We start from the raw sequence: 24,201 nt of genomic DNA, 5'->3' as shown, positions 1-24,201 counted from the left end.
ACTTTCATGCATTGGAGAAGGAAATGGCAACCCACTCCAGTGTTCTTGCCTGGAGAATCCCAGGGACGGGGGAGCCTGGTGGGCTGCCGTCTATGGGGTTGCACAGAGTCGGACACGACTGAAGCGACTTAGCAGCAGCACCAGCAAGATGCTAAATAAAAAATACTCAATTATAAAAAGAGGGGAATGGAGAATTAGGGTTTCCTACCTGTAGCAACATTGTGAAGAATTCCAACAGATGCAGTGTGATAAATTATATCATCACCATCATTTAAATAATGGACATTATTCCTGCAGTCTCTGCCTCGATAGCCAAAAACAAGCTCCAACACAAGGTCCTAAAACAATGATAAAACCATTATACATTTGCTCATGTCTAAATGTTCACCATTATTTTGTTGTATATGGTACTGGTGGTCTTCAGTCAAAATGGAGGATGCATTTTTGATTTATAAATTTCAAACACAAAACTAAGCTAGATGCGCCTCTCTAAGCTTTTTTGAGCAGCTGAAACACACATTCCATACTTTTCTACATAAATCTATAAAAATGAAAAGGGAAGCATACTGTCATCTGACTCCAAGAATTTTAGTTCTTAAGATTTCGTGTGTTAAACACTGAAATACTTTGTGTCCAAAAGAAAACTATTTCAATTTGTGTTAACTGTTAGTCAAAAATATTTGATCTGTATATATAACTGAAGATAAACTAGGTCCAAGTGATATGCTTCCAAGGATTCAAAGAGTTTATCAGCTTCATGTACTAAGCATGCCGTCTCTGATAACTCAGGCTAAAGATAATTCTGCGACTCCAAGTGCCCATTTTCATTGGCCATGTGAGGCTGAGTGGGGCAGGAAGTACAACAATCACCCTCCCACAGCTGTACACCTTGCTTTTGACCTCACTGAGCAGTCTGCTTAAGGACTTCCCTGTAGCTCAAATAGTAAAGAATCTGCCTGTGATGCAGGAGACCAGGGTTTGATCCTTGTCGGGAAGATCCTCTGGAGAAGGAAATCCACTCCAGTATTCTTGCCTGGAGAATTCCAAGAACAGAGAAGTCTGGCGGGCTACAGTGCGTGGGGTTGCAGAGTCAAGCACGACTGAGTGACCAACACACACCCAGCAGTCTGTTTGTTACTGCTGATACTGGGATTATGAAATTATGAAATGTGGAAGAACTTTTCTCTTTTGCTCAATTATTGTGGAAAGTTTCTTTGCTTGGAAGCAGGGCTGTTATTAAACTCTACAGTGAATATATCATGGGGTAAAAGCTTCTGATTTAGTATAAATATTAAGTCCTTAACTTATAAGTTCAAACCACTAAGTACAGGACACTCTAAGGTGACTATGCTTCTATAAGCCATAGATCATTCCATACATTTACATGTAGAAGTTCTCTGAGATATGGTTCAATTCAGGGTATTATTCATAGAAAACTAAAATACTAAAAAAAAAAAAAAAGGGAACAGAGGATGTCAATCCAAGCTCAGACTTGACAGTTAAGCAATCAATTTTTACAACTGAACAAAAAAGAACACTCAACACACTTATTTTCATAAAGAATAATGGTAAGATCTGGGTGTTCTACAAATAGGAAAGAGAATAAGCCCTGGACACATTCTAAGGTGCAAGTTAACACCGGGGGTGGATTTTCCTCACCTCTATGGGCCTCTTTTTCTTGCCAACGTTGTTGGTCTGGAGTTTTTCTGGTTGTGGCGGGGCCCTGCTCACCGGAGGCCTGAAACAGAGAAGCAGGAGAGAGGAAGGGAAGCATCACCCGGCGTCCTCACCCAGCTCCTCTCAGCCCTCCAGAGAGCAATGTCTCTGACACTCCACCCCAAGAGTGAACCCCATCTGTGTTTCTCACTAGACTCCACCCTCTATATCTTGGCATCTTCTAAGGCAACAAGGTAGAAAGAAAATGTCAGAACTTCTATTCACTTTTAATTTCTTTGATGTATGTTCCATAAATGCAACTAATACAACAGCATAAGAACAGATTGGTGATAAAAATATACAAATGTTAGTTTTACAAACTCAAAAGCTTCTTGATGGGGTACGTTACCAACAACAGCCTAGATTAGTGCTCTAACGTAGCTATCTCAGTATCTTGCACATGGCAAGTACTCAATATATTCTTCTTGAATTTTGAAAATATTTCTATAAACTTTCCATACTGTTGGCGATGTAAATCACATCTGAGTTCAAACGTGTACTCATCACTGGGTCCTCTGTGCCCTTTATCTTCTCCTCTGAAGTTCCTAGTGTGTTTATGGCAACACAGTCAGTTAGGCACACAAGTCATTTTACAGCGACTCTGGAAAAGGTTATTACTATTGCCTCCAATTCCTCTTCCCTCATTTTCACTATTTACTTCATATTTTGCAAACTTACACAGTAGCTCTCAAATCTATTCCTCTCCCTCTGTTTCCACCACTAAGTTCAGAATCTATTTATAATGTGTCCTTAGGTATATGGAGCTCCCATTTTCAGCTATTTAAATGTGGCAACTCTTCCCTAAAAAAAGCCTTTTGCTTATTGTTTTTTTTAAACCCACATCATTTAGTTTAAACTCAGATAGTCATTATTCAAATGTTTAATAAGCTGAACAGTGAATCTTAATCAGTCATATATCAACTCACCCTTCAAATTTTAATATTAATTGAGTAACAACTAAATCAGAAAATGATACAAGTTAACTTTCCAGTCAAGAAAACTCTAACATTTCTGAATAAATTCATAAAATGAAAGGCATAACAATATATTTGCATCTTCAAAGTGATTTTCAAGGTACACACCTATAAAAAGTAAATAAAGTGTTATGTCTTAAACATGTAATATAAATGTGTATTTTCATACATATGTGAAGCAGTATGTAGAAGTATATAACCATGACTGGTGACATAAAAGTTTTGCACTTGCAACACTATATGAAGGACTCTTCAAATTATCACAAAGATTTTTGATTCCAAACCTTTTTCATATACTTTTAAAATGTCTATAAGTAAAAAAAAAAAAAAAGTCTATAAGTAATAAATATAATTAACTATATATTATTTAGTATTTTAAAATATTTATGCTAAAGTCATTTTAAAGAATGGGAGCAGCCTTGCCTTCTCCTCCAAGTTCTTGACCTTTATTCAATGTTTTTGTCTGACAGCTTTAATAAGTATATAATTTTTATCTCTAAATCCTGTATAACAATTAAGCATATTTTAATTTTTGTAAAGATAATTTATATAGGATATATTATTGCTTAAAATTATACAACTTGGAAAATTACACAAGTCAAATGGATTAAGTTTTAGTAAGGCAGTTACTTATATGTTATGAATCCAATTATTAAAGTGAAAAAGTCATGTCCGACTTGTGTGACTCCATGGACTGTAGCCCACCAGGTATGAATCCAATTATTAAGATATAGTCATTTCAGGGATAGTAATTTCAAAGGAGAAAAACATGGAAAGCTGTGAACAGAGGTAAAGAACACAGCTCATTAATGGTAAATATCAAAGATAATAAAAAGACAGAATCAGGCCTCATGGACTAGAGCAAAGAGAGAGGGTTACCTGGAGCCTCTTTCCAGCAGCAGCAGATAAAAAGGAAAAGATTACAACACAAATCTGAATTTAAAATAGTAGTAAAATATGTCCTGTAATAAAATACTTTTACACATTTAATGCAGATAAACTATATAGTATATAGTAAAGGCCTACTGTTTTTATTTATTGCTGTATATAAAAAAAAGGCTTAAATTATTCCATTAATGGCAGGGAAATCAGAAGAAAAAAGATGAAACAGAAAAGAATTCAACATGTTCTATGTTGTATATAGCTTGCCACTCTTATTTTCCACAGTGCAAACTGAATTTCAAATAAAATATCTAAGCTTATTTAATGTTCATTAGCGTAGAAGGCTGGTAGCACTGCGCTGCTGTTAAGGACTGCCTAAGGGACTGAGCCTCCCCCTCCTCTGACCCCAGAGGGATTCCCAGTCAGCCAATGTAACCAAGCGTGCAGAGGGAGTCTTGAGACCATGTGGTATTTGGGACTGTTCCAACAAAGGAGGTAACTATAAAAAAATTCCCCATAGCAACATAATGGCTGAACAGAACTGGAAGGATCATAGCTGTTAATCTCATCCCCCCTCCCAATGAAACCAGAATTCTCTTACATGTCTAGAACATCCCTTCACAACCCTGATGACAAGTGGGCATTTACTAAACCCTGCATGAACAACTGCTTGTAAGATGGCAATTATCTCTCCACTTAGTTTTCTTTTTTTTTGGAAATGTAGTGATTCTAAAAATGATGAATTATCCTTTATGTGAAGTGGCCACCCAACTTTCCTTTATCCTGTGTGTCTTTCTAGTTCACTGTAAATTGTCAATGTCCCTTTAAAATGCAGAGCTCAGTCCTGAAGAAGCTATTCCAGGTCTGATGCTAGGTCCGAATGTTGCACTTCTGTTAAAATAGTGTAAGATTATGCAGGCCTTTTAAAGAAGTCACATCACACTCCAGACTCATATCTTTGCACACATCACCTCCTACTTAAAACAGAGTGAATTCCTGCTGTCTGCCAAATTAACTAAGGAGTACCTAACATTTGAAGTTCTGCACAATCTTTCTCAATTACTCGTTCATCTTATCTGTCAGCATTTTCCTGCTGGCGCCTTTTTTAACTTCCAAAACAGACGAGGCTTTCCCATACTGTCCTGTTTCAGAAACTGTCTTAAGACACTTTTATTTGGCTAAAGGCAGCTATCAAACGACCGCAAACAGTCCTTTCTGGCACATATAATTTTATTAAACATGTAACTATCACTACTGTCCTATGTTCATGTTTTGAAATTAATGAATATATTAAACAAGTATGACATGAAACTAACAGCTTTGCTATCAACTGGAAAAGTTTCCACAGATAAGTATGTGTGATTACTGTTTTTACAAGTCTTGAAATTTAAGGAAAAACTAAAACTATTAGAGTACAGGCGTTTCTGAAAAGTCATCTGTAAAAACACTGATTATAAGGAAGACCCTTACAACAACACTCACATATTGCATCTTCAAATGCAACTCTTTTGTAGGATTTGTTCTCTTTCATTTTCTAATTCTTTCTCAGCAAAACTAGTGCAGTGTTTTATAAGGAAAAAAATCAGTACCTTAAAATACCACAAAGACCAAAACAGAAGAATACATTTTTGAGTAAAATGTTTTCTTAAATAAAATAACTTACCTTACTACTCCCTGCCTTCAAAAGAAGCAAGAGAAAAAAGTAAGGAGATAAACAGATATGAAAATTGATTATGAATAAAATATATCAGTTTAGTAGACAGAATAAAGGTAACATGTCAATAAAATTCTAAGGAAATACAATAATGCCTAAATTTTATTTCATGTTCTGATTTATTAAAAAATATTGGAAATTTGATTGACAAGTAACTACTTTAAATATATTAAGACTTGTCATAAAAATAGTTAAACAGAAAAAGAAAAACATAAAATTATTAATGTCATTTAGGAAAAAAAAATCCACAAAAAAATCAACTAAATAAAGTCAAATTGTCATCAGAAATATTTTCCTTTTAAGGAGATATTTGACAAACATTTGTTTTGTTTAAAAAATGTTTTGTATTTGATGATGATGTATTTTATTTAAAATTGAAGACAATTATGTATACAGACCATTTAACCTCTTCACAAAAGTTCAAAGTTGATGAAAAAAAAGACTTCATTTTCATCTCCTTTGATACTTGCATTTGATGAAAATGAAGACTCCTAACTGTGAATCACACTAGTGACTTTTCTGCCTAGGCATTTTCAGGAGAATTTAGTAGAACTAAATTATAAAATAATTTGAGAACAAAATGTAAAATAAATAAAAAATAATTTTGAGAATGCAAGTTAACAGCAAAGATTACAATTATGACAGTGTCCACCATTCTTTGTGAGCAGCAAAATATTTCTGTCAGAACTTGGGTCACTTCCACAATGAAGGAGGAAATTTAAGTGTTTTACCATGAGGGATGGCCTACAGATTAAAATTAGGTCACATTTTCTGACATACTCCATTTATCTGCTAAATGATAATATTTTCTTTAAAATTCAATATAATAAATGAAAAATATTAATGAGAATATCTAGAGTTTCTTCTTCCCTATATTACATTTTTTATTATGTGAGATATAATTTCTTTTAGGGAATATTAAGTACTATACTGAAAATATTCTAATTATGAACATCCACATTTGCATACTGAGTACATCATGAGAAACGCTGGACTGGAAGAAACACAATTTGGAATTAAGATTGCTGGGAGAAATATCAATAACCTCAGATATGCAAATGACACCACCCTTATGGCACAAAGTGAAGAGGAACTAAAAAGCCTCTTGATGAAAGTGAAAGAGGAGAGTGAAAAAGTGGGCTTAAAGCTCAACATTCAGAAAACGAAGATCATGGCATCCGGTCCCATCACTTTATGGGAAATAAATGGGTAAACAGTGGAAACAGTGTCAGACTTTATTTTTTTGGGCTCCAAAATCACTGCAGATGGTAACTGCAGCCATGAAATTAAAAGACGCTTACTCCTTGGAAGGAAAGTTATGACCAACCTAGATAGCATATTCAAAAGCAGAGACATTACTTTGCCAACAAAGGTCCGTCTAGTCAAGGCTATGGTTTTTCCTGTGGTCATGTATGGATGTGAGAGTTGGACTGTGAAGAAGGCTGAGCGCTGAAGAACTGATGCTTTTGAACTGTGGTGTTGGAGAAGACTCTTGAGAGTCCCTTGGACTGCAAGGAGATCCAACCAGTCCATTCTGAAGGAGATCAGCCCTGGGATTTCTTTGGAAGGAATGATGCTAAAGCTGAAACTCTAGTACTTTGGCCACCTCATGCGAAGAGTTGACTCATTGGAAAAGACTCTGATGCTGGGAGGGATTGGGGGCAGGAGGAGAAGGGGACGACAGAGGATGAGATGGCTGGATGGCATCACTGACTTGATGGACATGAGTCTGGGTGAACTCCAGGAGTTGGTGATGGACAGGGAGGCCTGGCGTGCTGCGGTCCATGGGATCGCAAAGAGTCGGACACGACTGAGCGACTGAACTGAACTGAACTGATGGCTCTAATTAATAAATATACAGGTAGTACTTATTACTCTGTGGATATTTAATTTTAGTACTAAAAGAAAAAGCTCTTAGGGAGTTCCCTGGAGTCCAGTCGTTAGGACTCAGCACTTTTGTGGTCCTGGGTTCAATTCCTGGCTGGGGAACAAAGGTCTCGCAAGTAGTGCGACATAGCCTAAACTACAGTTAAAAAAAAAAAATTTTTTAAAGGATATGTCAGTATTAACCAGATATCTCCTTAGGTTACTTTGTATTTTAGTCCAAGAAAGGGGTGGTGGAGAATTACTACCTAAATTCTTTATATACATTACTTCATTTCATGAAATACTCCATAAATTGTGTTTTATAATATTTATTTTACCTCTGAGGAAACTGAGGCTCAGAGAGAATGAAAAGTTTCTCAAGGTCACACAACTGGCAAATAATAAAAACGAGCATTTTAACCCATTTGCATGCTAAGTTGCTTCAGTTGTGTCCAACTCCATGTGACCCCATGGACTGCAGCCTACCAGGCTCCTCTGTCCATGGGATTCTCCAGGCCAGAATACTGGAGTGGGTTGCCATGCCTTCCTCCAGGCAATCTTCCTGACCCAGGGACTGAACCTGTGTCTGCCTGCATTGGCAGGTGGGTTCTTTACCATTGGTACCACCTGGGATCTTATTCCAAAAACCATGCCCTTTGAACTGTCTTCAGAGTCAAGTCACCTCAACCTTGAATACTGTACAAGTATTTAGATCATGGTATGTTGAGCATTAAAAAAAACATACCTCTAGTTTAATATTCTGCCCCTTCTTATGCCTTTATGGCTTCCCTGATAGCTCAGTCGGTAAAGAATCCACCTGCAATGCAGGAGACCAGGGTTCAATCCCTGGGTTGGGAAGATCCCCTGGAGAAGGAAATGGCAACCCACTGCAGTAATCTTGCCTGGAAAATCCCACGGACAGAGGATCCTGGTGGGCTACAGTCCATGGGGCCACAAAGAGTCAGATACAACTTACACCACCAAACAGATCATCACTGTTCACCCCCTTTTTAAGTGACTCTATGCAGTTCACTGATCCATATGTCTCTTCACTATTTTCTATCTTCTCTAATGATTTTAAAAGCATCAGGCTCACAATTTTTCTCTTGATCTGTCATTACACTAAGATACTTTATTAAATGAAGTTCTCTTTCCTCATAAGACTGCAGTGCACATAGCCTTATTTTGATTTGCCAATTCTTGACAAAGACCAATAATTCCCAGAGACAAGGTATACTTCAACTTGCCTTTTTGGAAAAAATTTAAAATAATGACTTTCTATCCTTGATCAAATGCACATGGATAAAAAGGCCTTTTCAAAACTTAAGCATCTCTCTGGTTCATGTGCGTCCTAAAACATACTAGGTGTTAGATTCAGTTTGTATTATTTCTTGAAACCCTATCACATATATTTATAAAAGTTAGCAAGTAAGATTTCTTTAATCATACAGACTTTATATATAGCATCATTCCCTAAGCTACTTGCAAAGGACAGCGTCATTACCAAAAAGTATTTCAGGACAAACATGCTTTCTAAGAGAGGCTGGGGCTGTAACATGCAAGAGCACCACCGATATTTATTTTCTGCAAAAAATTCATTCAGTTAAACAATTCAATTTCTAATACTGATATCTTTTTCTTCATCTAGTTTTAAACTTGATTGTTACCTCTCATCAGTTGAGGGTTCTTTTTGTTGCAAATGAGGCTTGATTCCAAACATTGGGCGAATACTTGTTGATAAGGCTCTGATGTTGTAACTGATTTCATTCTCCCTTGTGACATCACTGTCATAGCCTAACATCAAAATATAAGAATTATTCTCTACGTTATAGCTGAGGATCTCAATTATGATCTTAAAAATCAGATACAAGGACGTTAAACAATATGAAATAAGTTAAATACATCGTGTTATAGTCAAATTATGAAATAACAAACAGCCAGTAAAAATGATGTAGAAGAATATTTAGTGATAAAGAATACTGATTAAGTGATAATAGCAAGCTACAAAAAAAAACACCCCTCAATATGATGCCATTTTTGTTAAAAAAAAAAAAAAAAGATAATGTATATAAATACATATACCCCTATGGGTAACATCCCAAATGTTAACAGAAGTTACCTCTCTGAGTGTTCAAATTATGGATGCTGCATTCATTTTTTTTATTGCAAAATGTACTTTCTAACTTTTCTACAATGAGTGGGTATTACTAGTATAATAGGAAAAAAACAAAATTATTTTAAAGTATGAGGTTCAATACTATAAATTTATTTTAATAGTACTTCTTTAAAGTATGATTATCACACATTGCTAAATGAAGAATAAGTCATCAGTATATGCCAACCTGTTATTTTAGAGTCACAAAAAAATTTCTGGTGTTAAACAGACCAAAAAAACGGAAACGATAATTATTCAAGCATTATTATTACTTATTAAACTTCTGCAGTTTAAATCAGTTGTGCTAAATTTTTTATATGTTTTTGTTAAAATATATTAAAATGACATACCCCCATCTTCTTCAGAATCTATATCAGATTCTTCGCTATCACAAGGTCTTTTTTCTCGACAGCCCTCCATTTCATTTGTCCAAACCATTAGAGACATATCTGCGCCTCCCAAGGTAACCAACATGCTGTCATCGTAAGTCCAGCGAACATTTGTGACGTGTGTACTATGGGCCACGTACCTCTTAAACTTTCCAAATTTTCCCTAAAAATTAAAAAAAATTCAAATTTCTGAGAAATTTTATTACTTGAAAAGTTTTTATAATTTTTAACTTCTTTCTTAATCTCTGATTGGAAATTAATCATGGCAAAGGCACTTTGTTAAAAAAAAAAAAAGAGAGAGAAAATACTGAAACTCACTAAAATAAAAAGTAACCGCTCCCAAACTTAGTGAAGATAGGATAAACTAGTAGTTTTGCACACTGCTGTGCTATGGGCATAACTCTTTGGGAAATCAACTTGGTATTCTACATTGAAAAGTATGAAAATGCTGACCTTTGTCTCAGCATCCCTTTTTAAGAGTATATGCTAAGGAGACCTTATCTACACAAAAAACATTTGCCATAGACTGACTTACAGCAGTGAAACATTTTAAATACTGTAAATATTCAACATAGTAATAGTAAAAATTACGGTGGATATCTTTTTAAAAACGATGGCTATGCAGACATATTATTGTCAGAAAGAAACACAATAACTGGGAAAATCAGGATATGAATGCCTATGTACATACAGCACGGCCATATTAACAAAAAGTAATTAGCAAACATTTCAGTATATACTCATGTAAATATCTTTCATTGTAATTCATTAGTGTGTTTGATTATAAGCAGATGTTACACACAGTAATGTATTTTTCTTTTAAATATAAGGAAAAATCCAAGATACTGGTAACTTTTAAATCTATAACACTAGCATTACTGGATTACATAGGTAAATTTCAGATCAACATGTCATAAGCAGATTTTATATGGATATCTTTTCAAGGGTGTTAAAATAAGACATGTCTTTAATAAACAAAACGTGTTCAGTCGCTCAGTTGTGTCCAACTTTGCAACCCCATGGATTGTGGCCTGCCAGGCAAGTATACTGGAGTGGGCTGCCATTTCCTTCTCCAGGGAAACAAAACATAGTAATAGTTAAATCAGTGGATTCTTTGGAAACAAGGAATCAATAAAATCAGCTGAAATGGAAGAGAAATCTGTCATGAAAACACCAGAAGAAGATCATTTCCCTACAATTTTGTGGTTCTTCCTACAGTAAGGAGAAGAAGAAATCTGTGGACCAACATTCTAGAACATATTCTTAGGGCTTCTATACCATCTACTATACTAAGAGTGAAGTTTTTTATTAATAAATGTCTTATTGGAACACATTCTTGTCAGTAAGGTACTACAACTTCAGTGTATCTAAAACAAGGACTTGTGAAATATTTTCTTGGGTACCTTAGTTCTCTATGGGAATTTTTAAAACGTATAGTTTCATTTCAATGCTGAAATGAATTAATTAAGATCATCATGCACTGAATATCATGATTTCAGTGCCATATTTCAAACTTATATATATGTTCATGTTGGTGCTAGATTATAACATACATCTGAATTTGTGACAAGTAAATGTGTATCTATACTTGATGTCATGAATTTTATTTTTGTGCTAAGTGAAAGCCTAATGTTTCCCAGTAGTTTGAACAGAAGAAAGCAGTAAAAGGATTCAGTCATCACACAGCACACAGTTATCGTGGGCATGTACATTTCAGAGAATCTCTACAGTTTGGTTTTATAAAAATAGCATTATTCATCACATTAAACCAATGTTGTTTACTTTGATTTTAGAGGTATTATAATTTATAGTGTTTTATATTTAATCAGCGGAGAAGGCGATGGCACCCCACTCCAGAACTCTTGCCTGGAAAATCCCATGGGCAGAGGAGCCTGGTGGGCTGCAGTCCATGGGGTCGCTAAGAGTCGGACACCACTGAGCGACTTCACTTTCACTTTTCACTTTCATGCATTGGAGAAGGAAATGGCAACCCACTCCAGTGTTCTTACCTAGAGAACCCCAGGGATGGGGGAGCCTGGTGGGCTGCCGTCTATGGGGTAGCACAGAGTCGGACACGACTGAAGCGACTTAGCAATAGCAGTAGCAGTATATTTAATCAGAACATTTTAAATGTTAAATTTATAAATATCAAGAGTTTGTATTTAGTGTTAATGATATATATTTTATCATAAGAATACTAAAATTATTTAATATTAGGACTAAAAGAATGATTCTTCTAAAAGGAATATTTATACTACTCAATACTCAGAAACCATACAATATAATATGTAACTTAAGATATGGGATCATAAATTATAATACTACTTCTAGATAAAAGCTGTAAACATGATGTCAAGAACAGAAAATAAATTATGAACCTTTCATATTACAACATTATGTATCCCACATGTGATATTCATATTACAACAGTGAAAGGCTACGAAGGGCGTTACCTTAACCATTCTTATAGTTATGATCATTAGGAGAATTAAAGAAAAACACATACTTTAGCAGGATATCTAAATAACTTCACAAATCCCAAATCATCCCCAGTCGCTAGGACTGTTTTGTCACTGGTGAGGCAAGAGGCAGTTACGTCCGTGACTTCTCCAATTACTGGCCAAATTCCCTCACAGCATAAACCAAGCACACTTGTCCATGATGCCCAACCAATTTTTTCTGCCTAAAGAATAAAAAAAGACTGCTCTAAGTTTATAATACCTCACTCTAAAACATTAACAACAAAACACTGAATATTATTCTTTGTAATTAATTATAGATCTCACAAGTAAAATTAAAAGTTTAATAAAAACAGTGAAACAAATTATTAGTTGCTCTGGTTCTGTACCTTGCCAAGTCCACTAGTTCCTGCAGAAAAATTTTAACATAACTTCATTCAAGATTTATTTACCCACTGTGTATTCTAGATGCTGAACATACAGTGACAATATTAATAAATAGGACTTTTTCTACTCTTAGAATATCAGAAACAGATTCTTTCATTTCATGTCTAAACTTCTACTAGTACTTTATAAGCATGTTTTCCAATTAATCATTATTGGAAATTAAGAATCTGACTTACAATCCCTCTCCTTACTAAGCCACTTTCAAATTAAATTTAGTTTCTCTTCCTTGGCCATGTCAAAAAGTTTTGCTAATAATGTCAGTCACAAAACCACACACTTTTTTTTTTCTTTTTTCCTTAAATAGAAATTTGCCAATAAGAATCTTAGGTACATGGGTTCCAAAAGATTCGACAGAGATGCAGTAATCCAATCTTAGATGGCATGTTTTTTACGTGCTATTGTATGCTTCTTGTCTTTTAAGTAAAGTAATTAGAGAAGAGCTAGCCATACAAGTAAGCAATTTATTCCTTAACATAGCATATTTTCCTGTACCCAGACAGGCATCTGCTTTCTAACCACTATTAGTCATATCAACATTACAAGCACTACTATCTTCCTACCTCTCCACTGGGAATGGTTTGTTTTTTCCCTCTGGGAGCTTCAAAGAATAACTGTTCTTTAGCACCAGTGTTGACCTGTAAAAGCTTTCCTTAAAAAAATTAAAAAATATACACATATATAAAATATGAATACATACACAGTTAGTATGATGTTTAAATTTTTTGGGAAAAATTTAGCCTTAACATAAAACCATTTTCCTTTGCAGTCAACCATAATAAAGTAATTAATATATAATAAAGTAATTAAATTCTTAAATGGCTTAATGTGTGTGTGTGTGTGTGTGTGTGTGTGTGTGCGTGCGCGCTTCCCAGGTGGCTCAGCAGTAAAGAATCTGCCAGCCAATGCAGGAGACGTAAAGAGATATGGGTTCAATCCCTGAGTGGGGAAGATCCCCTGGAGGAGGAAATGGCAACCCACTCTAGTATTTTTGCCTGGAAAATCCCATGGACAGAGGCTCCTGGTAGGCTGCAATCCATGGGGTTGCAAAAAGTCTGACACAACTGAGTGACTGAGCATGCACGTGTGTGTGAATAAGCTATTTCTGTCATTATGCATATAAAAATCCTAGAAATAAAATTTGAAGTATCATTTAAAATAGGAAAAGGAGTACATCAAAGCTGTATATTGTCATCCTGCTTATTTAACTTATATGCAGAGTACATCATGAGAAACGCTGGGCTGAAGGAAGCACAAGCTGGAATCAAGATTGCCGGGAGAAATATCAATAACCTCAGATATGCAGATGACACCACCCTTATGGCAGAAAGTGAAGAAGAACTAAAGAGCCTCTTGATGAAAGTGAAAGAGGAGAGTGAAAAAGTTGGCTTAAAGCTCAACATTTAGAAAACTAAGATCATGGCATCCGGTCCCATCACTTCATGACAAATTGATGGGGAAACAGTGGGAACAGTGGCTGACTTTATTTTTCTGGGCTCCAAAATCACTGCAGATGGTGATTGCAGCCATGAAATTAAAAGATGCTTACTCCTTGGAAGGAAAGTTATGACCAACCTAGACAGCATATTGAAAAGCAGAGACATTACTTTGTCAACAAAGGTCCATCTACTCAAGGCTGTGAGGGTTGGACTATAAAGAAAGCTGAGGGCCGAAGAATTGATGCTTTTGAACTCTTGGAGAAGACTCTTGAGAGTCCCTTGGACCGCAAGAAGATCCAACCTATCCATCCTTAAGGAAATCAGTCCTGAATATTCACTGGAAGGACTGATGCTGAAGCTGAAATTCCAATACTTTGGCCATCTGATGCAAAGAGCTGACTCATTTGAAAAGACTCTGATGCTGGGAAAGATTGAGGGCAGGAGGAAAAGGGGACAACAGAGGATTAGATGGTTGGATGGCGTCACTGATTCAATGGACATGGGTTTGGGTGGACTCCAGGAGTTAGTGATGGACAGGGAGGCCTGGAGTGCTGTGGTTTATGGGGTCGCAGAGTCGGACACGACTGAGTGACTGAACTGAACTTTTAAAATATATATTTTAACTGTATTTGGAAAAACTAATTTACAATACCATATTTACAGAGGTGACTATCTGAAACAACAACCCCTCAAAATGGAGCATTTAAAATATTAACCTTTATTAAAATTATTAACACTGACATATGCCACACATTCTGCTAAAAACAAAGATATCCATTAAATCCTGTATGTTAAACAACTATGATAATTTTAGGGAATGTATTTTATTGAATGCTGGGGAAATTACATTAAAATTATGAATTCCCTAGTGGTCTAGCGGTTAGGACTCCGGGCTTTCACAGCTGTGGCCTGGGTTGAGTCCCTGATCAGGGAACTGAGAGCCCACAAGCTGCAGAGCACAGCCAAAACACAAAGAAAAAGGTCAAACACTGCTCTTAAAAAAACCCTAATTAACAGAACTATTTTCTAAAATTTCAGTGACTATTTATATCAAACTTATCTGGCAAAAACTAGGACAAATGACTAAAAAAGAATAATATTTAAATTACTTTACAAATTAAGAATCTATCACTTATTGTACTATCATTTGCATTATATTAGACGAGGTATTGAAAAGTCTAAACTCCCAGCATTCATATTTAGATATGAAATAAAGTAGTGAAAATCATTTTGAGAATAATGTTTGTTTTTCACAGTGCTTTTGAACTCATCTGTCGAATTATTTGTCTCTAAAGTAGCTGTACTAAATCAATGAAACTTTATCAAACAGTAAGTTACTGAAATTCTTACCTCTAATATCCCAGTCGACATGGGTTATGTAACTGGTAGCGCCTTTGCATATTCCTACTCGCTTACTGCTCATGACATTGTATATATCTATAAAGCTATCATGCGATGCTACAGCAAGATATTTCCCAGAACCTATAATAGAAACATAATGGCTTGAAATTTTCTATAGTTAGAAATATTTTTTATACTGTACAACTAGAGTTAATTTTCTTAATTTTTTTGGAGGAACTTTAGGTGTTTTGCATGTTATAAAAAGACATATGAGTCAAGCAATTAATGGTAATATTTTTCATATATAATTAACACAATGAAATAAAATTTTAATGTAGTGAGGTAGTGTGATGGAAAGAAAATGTCAAAAATTATACACAAAGTAATTTTGATATTCTTTGCATTTAACAAAACTTTAAATTTAGGAAAAAATATAAGTAAGCTAACATAAATAAATTTTGCCTTAACATTAGTAATTCCATAGTAGGTTTTGTCATTAGTAATGAATACATGGAAACTGATAAAGCAAAATTAATGTAATTTCAAAAGCATCAGGAATACAATGAAAACAGTTATCGAATCCGTCTTATGTTACAAATGAGGAAAAGGAAGCTCAAAGAAATGCCTTGGCCCAAGTCACACAGAAACTTTAGTGACAGAACTGGGCCTAAGCCAGATGTTTGGCCACTGATCTAAATACAGTGCTTTCACCTCTCACTAGACTGCCTCTTCTAGTAAAAAACCAAAATTCCGAGATAAAATAACAGTAAATAAAAAATCACACATTGATATACTCACTGACATACTCAAATTAATAATCAAATATGATTTCAATGAGATCTAACCTGGTGAAAATCGAATATCTGAAATAACATCTTTTCTGTGGTGAAAAGAGACAAGATCTTCTAGAGTATCTGCATTTGCCATTAAGAAACTTCCATCATTGAGACCTACAGCTAAAGCTTTACCATCAGGAGAAAAACAGCAACACCTCCCACCTAAAAAACAAAGAAAGCATGTATCAGGGGATTTTCCTCTATTAAAAAATGTATATGCTTAAGAAAACTTTGATTTCACAGAGGAGGATTCCTATGTTTATTATAGCTTCAAATCAATATTAGAAATAAAGATGCAGATAATAAAGTTTTTTATTGAGAACAATGGTACAGAATTCCAAGCATTAATTGAGACAAACCATTCCTTTTCTGAATGTAGGAAGTGAGTACTGATAGTGACCTTGAAAGAAACTAAGCTGATGAAAAGAATGAGAGATTTTAACTACATAAAAAGCCAATAACATAATATATGTGGAAATTTTGTTGTTTCTGTTAGGGGAGTTTTCTACCTTTGCAGTTTCTATCCAACAAATAAGACATTTAAGAAATAAGGTCATCTTTATAAAAATGATTTCAAATTTAAAAAACCTGAAAATAGGCAATTATTAGTTTAAGCCAGGAAGATTTAGATACATTTTAAAACTATACATGAAGAAATCATAATATTAATATTATTAATTAAAAAAAATAAGGGTTAATGCCGAACTGGCAAACACAAAAAATGGGCTTAACCCAACAGCAAAGATGTAGCAGGCAAACTCATAGCCCTAAGGCTTTTGATATCTTGCATAAACTTTGGAGTGGGACAGATAAAGTACAGTTGTTACAGAATGAAAAGTTATAGAATGAATTGAGAATAAGCAGTCACTTTAATCAAGCATCCATTAGAAATCTAGGATGTGATTTCTGATATTTAAGAGTCAAGAGATGATGGTGATCTGAAGCAGAGTAGCAGCAGTGGAAGTAGTGAGAAATGGTAGGATTTGTATACCTTTTGAAGAAAGAGATGGCAGGACCTTGACCAACTGGGAGTAAAGCAGGAAAAAAGAGAGAAAAGTAGAGGCTATGTTTTTTGTTTGAATCATGATGTTATTTACTGAGATAGGAAAAACTAGGGGAGGTATGAGTGTTTGGTTTTGTGCCCTTAAGAATGCCTGTGAGAAATTCAAATGAAGACATCAAGGAGGCATTTTGTTATATTAATACTCTCTGGAGCTCAAGGGAGAATATAGGGCAGAGATATATTATACATAAAGGAGGTAGCAGTTACAGCCATGAGACTGGAGAAGGACTGTTGTTCATTTACTGCCTCTCAACTCCAAATCCGCCCCTATTTTTCCTGCTCTCTGATTACTGGGGGCTTCCCAGGTGGCTCAGTGGGTAAACAATCTGCCTGCAATGTAGGAAACACAGGAGATATGGGTTCGATCCCTGGGTTGAGAAGCTCCCCAGGAGGAAAGGGCATAGCAACCCCCGCCCCCCCGCCCTCTCCCCGCCCTGCATTCTTGCCTGGAGAACCCCGTGGACAAGAGTAGGTTGGTGGACTACAGCCCACGGAGGCGCAGAGACACAACTGAAGCGACTGAGCGTGCACGCGCTGATGACTGGGGCTGGACCCCACAGATGTTTTTCCTTTGCCAGCAGAGGGTGCTGGAGGGAAGGCCAAAGAAGAAGGAAGACTCTTATCCTCCTTCCGGTATGCTGTAACCAGAGGATTAATGAGGGGACAGGAGCTGGGGGTAGGGGGGTTTCTCTGCCTTCTGCAGAAGATCCAGATGAGCCCGAGGGCAAGTTTCTTTCTACTGGCAGGCAGTATGCTCCTGAGGCACCTATACTTTTCCAAAGAGATCTGAATCTTCTCCCCAGGGAAGAGGGGAGGGTCCACCCTTTAAGTTTATTCCTTGACCACTGTCCACTAGACCTATGGGTGGCAGCTGCTTTCTGCAGCTGCTACTTCCCCTTAGAATCCTCTTTTACATCTTTTAGTAGTTAAATCACCTTTCATTAGCCAACACTCCATATTAAAATTTACCTGTTCAAATTACTGGGGTGGTTTCTGTCTGTGATCGATACAGAACAGTACTAAAGTGGTCAAAGGAGGCATATTGTTAAAGATAAGATTTGTGGAATTGGTTCAGTCATGCCTTTGGGCTTCAGCGTAGTGCTGGGTCCCTGCCAATGGGAAATGGGATGCGAGCCATCCAGGGTGTGCACTGGCATAGCAACAAACTAGGCTGTGCCCTGCGGCTGACTGAAGTATGCCTGCAGGAAGTGCCTGGGGAGTCCGAGAAGCGGCTGCCCTTCACCACGACAACGACGACGACCACGAGCTCGGCCCGGTACAGAAGGTTACACTGAACGCACAGAGTTAACAGAATGAAATGACAAGCCCAGGTCCTTTAAACTCTCAGCGTGAGTCATGGTCTGAAGAGAGAGCTTCCGTGACAAACCTAAATGAATTTCTGACAGGGCCAATACTGCCAAAAACTTACAATGGTAATTGAATTCACAGACTCGCTAAGTTTTCTTGTGTGAAAGTGAGGGCACTGGTTGGGAAAAGAACTCTTCACCTGGACTGGGAGCTCCTGGCCGGACTTGAGTCTTGATCTTCTAAATTGTTTGGCATTTCACTGGCAGAGCAGAGAGCTTCCTCTCCTGGAAGACTCATCTTCTGCAACAGATGCTTGCAGAGGATGTTTAACCTCCTGAAGAACGATCACCATCATTCCTTTGCCGTCACTAGGCCCCTAACTTGGCTGAAATCTCAGCATGCTCTAAGGCAGAGGTTGGCAAACGTCTTAAAGGACCAGAGAATAAATATTTTCAGCTTTGCAGACCACATCGGCTCTGTCACAACTACTGAACTCTGCTACTGCAGCGCAACAGCACACCGAGACAACACGAGAAAAAACGGGCATGGCTGGGTTCTGATACAGCCTGACTTACAAACTCAGGAAGTGGACTGGACTGGATGCATGGGCTCACCTCTGACACAGAGGAAGGAATCCTAAACCCCAGGGAGGTAAGAATACTGGAGAAGATTTTTCACATGCAACCTGCATACCCTCCCATCAATTACAGATCCCCTGAAGAAGTCCAGAAAATAGTTCCTTCACAAAAGCATTGAGAGATACATTCATTAAGGGCAGCATCTGCATCACTGAAAAGCTCTGTGTCCCCCGCTTAGAGGTCAGAAAGTGGAAACGTCACCACAGGCTCCCTGATGAAAAAGACACTCCTGGAGAAGCAGACGCCAAGCAGCAGTGCTTAATCAACAAAAACAAGGTATGTTCTTTCCCAGAAAGGGCAGGAGGGATGTGCTACTAATCACAATGTTCCGGCTTGTGGAGACTTCTGTTGGTGGTTAATTAATCACAGGTCTCCAGGAATGAAATAAGTAAGTTACTACATTAGTGTTTGATCTACATAATAGGAAAAACTCCAGACCTGGTGGCTAAAACACCTGACTTAAATCATCACAGTGGAGAGTCATAGACTCCCAGCAACTTTTCAGACCTAAGAAAATCCATATACTCAGAGCCCCGTGACTGAAGGGAAGGCCAAGTCCCAGTGAGGAAGAACTACGAAGCACTGCCGCAGGTATGTCGGTATGTAGCAAAAATCTTCCTCCAAGGTTCGGGGGCCACTTAGTAGAATGACTATGAACTGAAGAAAAGGAAAGACCCAAACTTCTAGGAATTACTAGACACGGGCTCCGCAGTGACACTAGTTCTTAGGAGCACAAAACGCTGCTGCTGCACAAGCAGTAACAGTGGGGCCTTAAGCTGGGCATGTGACAGACAGAGTCCAAGCCCAATTTCAAATCACAGTGGACCCCCTCCAATTCCCGAAGTGGAACAGATACACTTGGAACTTGTAGAATGCTCTACGCTGGCTCTGTGGATCCAAGGGGTAAGGAAGAACTAAATGAAAACCCGTGGAAATTTCTCTGCTACTAAGACAATAAACGGAAACAAAACCGCAAGCCTGAGAACTGCAAAAATCAGTGATATTACCTAGGACATGAAATATGCAGGAATAATAATTCCTATTATATTGTCATTGCTTGTTTGGCCTGTACTGAAGTAAGATGGAGTTAGCTAATAACTCTGGATAATAAATTTAATCAGGAGATGATTCCAACTGAAGCTACTCTTCCAGATCTTTACTAGAACAAATTAACACAGTCCCTAGCATTTTACAAGCAGCTACGGCCCTGGCCAATATGCCCTTTTATCTCCATACCAATTGTAAAGACCACTAGAAGCAGTTTGCTTTTACCTGGCTTGCATCTGTGGACACCTTCAAATCCTTGCCTCAGGGCTATTTCAACTCTCCTGTTCTTTGCCATTCGAGAAGGAAATGGCAACCCACTCCAGTGTTCATGCCTGGAAAATCCCAGGGACGGGGGAGCCTGGTGGGCTGCCGTCTATGGGGTCGCACAGAGTCGGACACAACTGAAGCAATTTAGCAGCAGCAGCAGCAGTTCTTTGCCATAATAGAGTCCCCAGAGATCCTTATCATCGTGACACTCCATAAAACATCTCATTGCTCTACTACATTGATGACATTATGCTGAGCGGATCTGGGGAGCAGGAAGCAACACGTACTTCAGATGTCTTAGTAGGACACAAGTGAATTAGGACAGTGGCAGATAATTTCCACAAAGACATAGGAACCCTGTCACCTCAGTGATGTTTCTAGGGATCCAATGATCTTGGAATATGTCAAGCCATTCCCTCCACCATGAAAGACAAATTGCTACACCTCCCATCACCTACCACAAACACAAGGAGCAAAATGCTTGGTAGGCCTTTCGGAAAGCAACACACAGCACATTTGAGTGAGCTGCTCTATCCGTGTATCAAGTTGCTTATAAGCTTCCGGTGGGGGCCAGGACAAGAAAAGGCAAGCTGATCTTCCACTCTGATCTTAGGATCAAGCAGATTTAATGACCTTCAAAGTGTCTGTGGCGCCTCTGGAAAGGTCCCAAAGGAACATACCTCAGATGGGAGAAATGCCACGTCCTTCACAGGTAACTATTTTCCTTTTGAGACGCAGCTTCTGGATTGCTACCAGGTCTCACTAGACAGCAAGTAAATGCCTAACTATGGGATATCAGGTAACTGTGTCCTGAGCTTCCTTTCATAAACTGAAAATGACATGACCAGGCAAGTTACTGACTGGGTGTGCAGAAGAGCAATCTGTCATCAACTAGACACAGAATAGAAAAGACCAGGCTTGGCGAGATCTGGAAGTTACAAGTAATTTGTATGAACAGGGGGCTCAGAATCCTTCAGCAATAAATCCTACTGCAATGTCTCTTCTCTCTCTCAATCTGTACTTATGGCCTCACAGGGGTTCATTATGATCAACTGAGTGAAGAAGAAAAACACTGAGCCAGATTTTCAGATGTTCCTACACAGTATGTTAGTCTTGATGAAACTGAAAGAGGAGAGTGAAAAAGTTGGCTTAAAGCTCAACATTCAGAAAACGAAGATCATGGCATCTGGTCCCATCACTTCATAGGAAATAGATGGGAAACAGTGGAAACAGTGGCTGACTTTATTTTTTGGGCTCCAAAATCACTGCAGATGGTGATTGCAGCCATGAAATTAAAAGACGCTTAATCCTTGAAGGAAAGTTATGACCAACCTAGATAGCATATTCAAAAGCAGAGACATTCCTTTGCCAACAAAGGTCTGTCTAGTCAAGGCTATGGTTTTTCCAGTGGTCATGTATGGATGTGTGAGTTGGACTATGAAGAAAGCTGAGTGCCGAAGAATTGATGCTTTTGAACTGTGGTGTTGGAGAAGACTCTTGAGAGTCCCTTGGACTGCAAGGAGATCCAACCAGTCCATCCTAAAGGAGATCAGTCCTGGGTGTTCATTGGAAGGACTGATGCTGAAGCTGAAACTCCAATACTTTGGCCACTTCATGTGAAGAGTTGACTCATTGGAAAAGACCCTGATTATGGGAGGGATGGGGGCAGGAGGAGACAGGGACAACAGAGGATGAGATGGCTGGATGGCATCACCGACTCGATGGACATGAGTTTGAATGAACTCTGGGAGTTAGTGATGGACAGGGAGGCCTGGTGTGCTGTGGTCCATGGGGTCGCAAAGAGTTGGACACAACTGAGTGACTGAACTGAACTGAACTAAAGCATCACAGCCACACTAGGGGTAACCCGGAAGGACTGTAGTAAACTCCCCAGTGGGCAGCTCTTTAAGCAGTGCACCTGGTTTATCACTTTTGCAGTGAGAGATGACTACACAGACAGATTTATACTGATTCATTAGCAACTGTTCACTATTTGAATAGATAGGAACTGGAAGAAACAGGATTGGACAATGAGAGAAAAGGAAAATCTAGAAGATAAACGTGTGGGTAAAACTCTTAGAAAGGGCATACATAGGCTGTGAAGATTTTTGTGTCCAAAATAAAGTCCAATACGTGTACCTACTGCAGAGGAAGCTCTCAATAATCAGATGGACAAAATAATACATTTTATGGACAAGAGGCAGCCTCTTTTCCTAGCCAGCTAGCACTTGCTTAGTGGGTCAAAGGTGGCAAGGGCAAAGTCTATGCTTGGGTTCAAAAACACAGACTTTTCTTTACCACAGCTAGCCTTGGTACTGCCCAATCTGCTAACAGTAGAGACCTACTGAACCTCTAATAAGGAAACAGTCCTCAGGGAAAATAGCCCGGCACCTGGTGGCAAGCTGATTACACTGAGCTTCTTTCATTATGGAGAGGACAGAGTCATCCTCAGTGGAACAGACAGGACTTTCAGATTCACCTTCCCTATCCACAGGGCTTCTGCTAGCACCACTATCCATGGCCAGGATACCTAATCCACCATCACCAAATTCCAAGGTTCTGATCAAGGAACTCTTTCATAGTGAAGGATGTGCAGCGTCGGGCTCATACCTACGGAATTAGCTAGTTTTATCACATACCCTCATCTTCCACAGAGGGCTACTAACAAAATGATGGAATGGCTTCCTGAAAACTGATGTATAGAATCTTTTGCAAGCAATATCCTGAAAGACCAGGGTTTTGTGTTATAGGATGCAGTATATGCGTTAAAGCACAGATCATTATATGGTGCTGTCTACCTCAAAGTCAGAATCCATGGGTCTAGAAATCAAGAAGTGGAGGTGGGAGTCCTTCTTCTCACTATTATATCTAATTGTGTCAAGTATTTTTGCTGTAAGCTACTTTGTCATAGACATTTTGCCACAAACATATTCACCACATAACTGATTATGAGGCAATTTTGCTATAAGAGATAAAATAACTAGTTGACAGTCTGGTTTGACACATGCAAAACAAAAATATGAATGATGATGAATTCTTATTTTGAAACAAATTACAACAGATGAGAAAGAGGCTGAGGGTCTACAAGGCACAGAGTTGAACCCACAGATCCCATGGAACTTTAGAATGTTTATCAACAGACATGGGACAATCCATGTTCATTAGTAAAAATGTCCACACTACCCAAAGCAATCTAAAGATTCAATACAGTCCCTATAAAAATTCCACTGGCATTTGTCAGATACAGAACTAACCATCTTAAAATTTGGATGGTACTACAAAATACTCCAAAGCCAAAGCAATCTTGAGAAAGAACAACAAAAGTGAAGACCTCACTCTCCCTGATTTAAAACTATATTACAAAGCTACAGTAATCAAAACAGCATGATGTTCACATAAAAACAGACACACACAATAATGGAAAAGAATAGAGCCCAGAAATAAACCCATGTACATATGGTCAGTTAATTTACCAAAGAAGTCAAGAATGTACAATGGAGAAAGGAGAGCCTCTTCAATAAATTGTGCTGGGAAACTAGAACGGCCACATGCAAAACAATGAAACTGGATCACTATCTTACACACAAACAAAAATGAACTCTATAAGGATAGAAGACTTGAAATGTAAGATATGAAACCAAAGAATTCCTAGAGGAAAACTTA

The 24,201-nt window shown here is 37.8% G+C and overlaps 1 protein-coding gene across 20 annotated transcripts in view; it reads right to left on the bottom strand.

Moving 5' to 3' along the window:
* The window catches only part of EML5 (EMAP like 5), a 165,899-nt gene that overhangs the window by 31,880 nt on the left and 109,818 nt on the right, over window positions 1–24,201 (bottom strand). For 18 of the 20 annotated variants that reach the window (XM_044924644.1, XM_044924646.1, XM_044924643.1 and 15 more), the window contains 8 exons: window positions 16,225–16,377; window positions 15,389–15,520; window positions 13,163–13,251; window positions 12,203–12,379; window positions 9,658–9,859; window positions 8,820–8,946; window positions 1,660–1,738; window positions 209–338 (listed from right to left, as the gene is read on the bottom strand). In XM_044924644.1, the coding sequence (XP_044780579.1) occupies window positions 209–338; window positions 1,660–1,738; window positions 8,820–8,946; window positions 9,658–9,859; window positions 12,203–12,379; window positions 13,163–13,251; window positions 15,389–15,520; window positions 16,225–16,377 (1,089 nt within the window). Of the gene's footprint in view, window positions 1–208; window positions 339–1,659; window positions 1,739–8,819; window positions 8,947–9,657; window positions 9,860–12,202; window positions 12,380–13,162; window positions 13,252–15,388; window positions 15,521–16,224; window positions 16,378–24,201 lie in introns of those variants that run through there. The other 2 variants (XR_006542581.1, XR_006542582.1) reach the window with 2 other exon arrangements.

The sequence above is a fragment of the Bubalus bubalis genome, chromosome 11 (assembly GCF_019923935.1).
Source record: "Bubalus bubalis isolate 160015118507 breed Murrah chromosome 11, NDDB_SH_1, whole genome shotgun sequence".
Taxonomy (NCBI): Eukaryota; Metazoa; Chordata; class Mammalia; order Artiodactyla; family Bovidae; genus Bubalus; species Bubalus bubalis.
The sequence above is the reverse complement of the archived record's forward strand: the minus strand, read 5'-3'. Positions and strand labels throughout refer to the sequence as shown.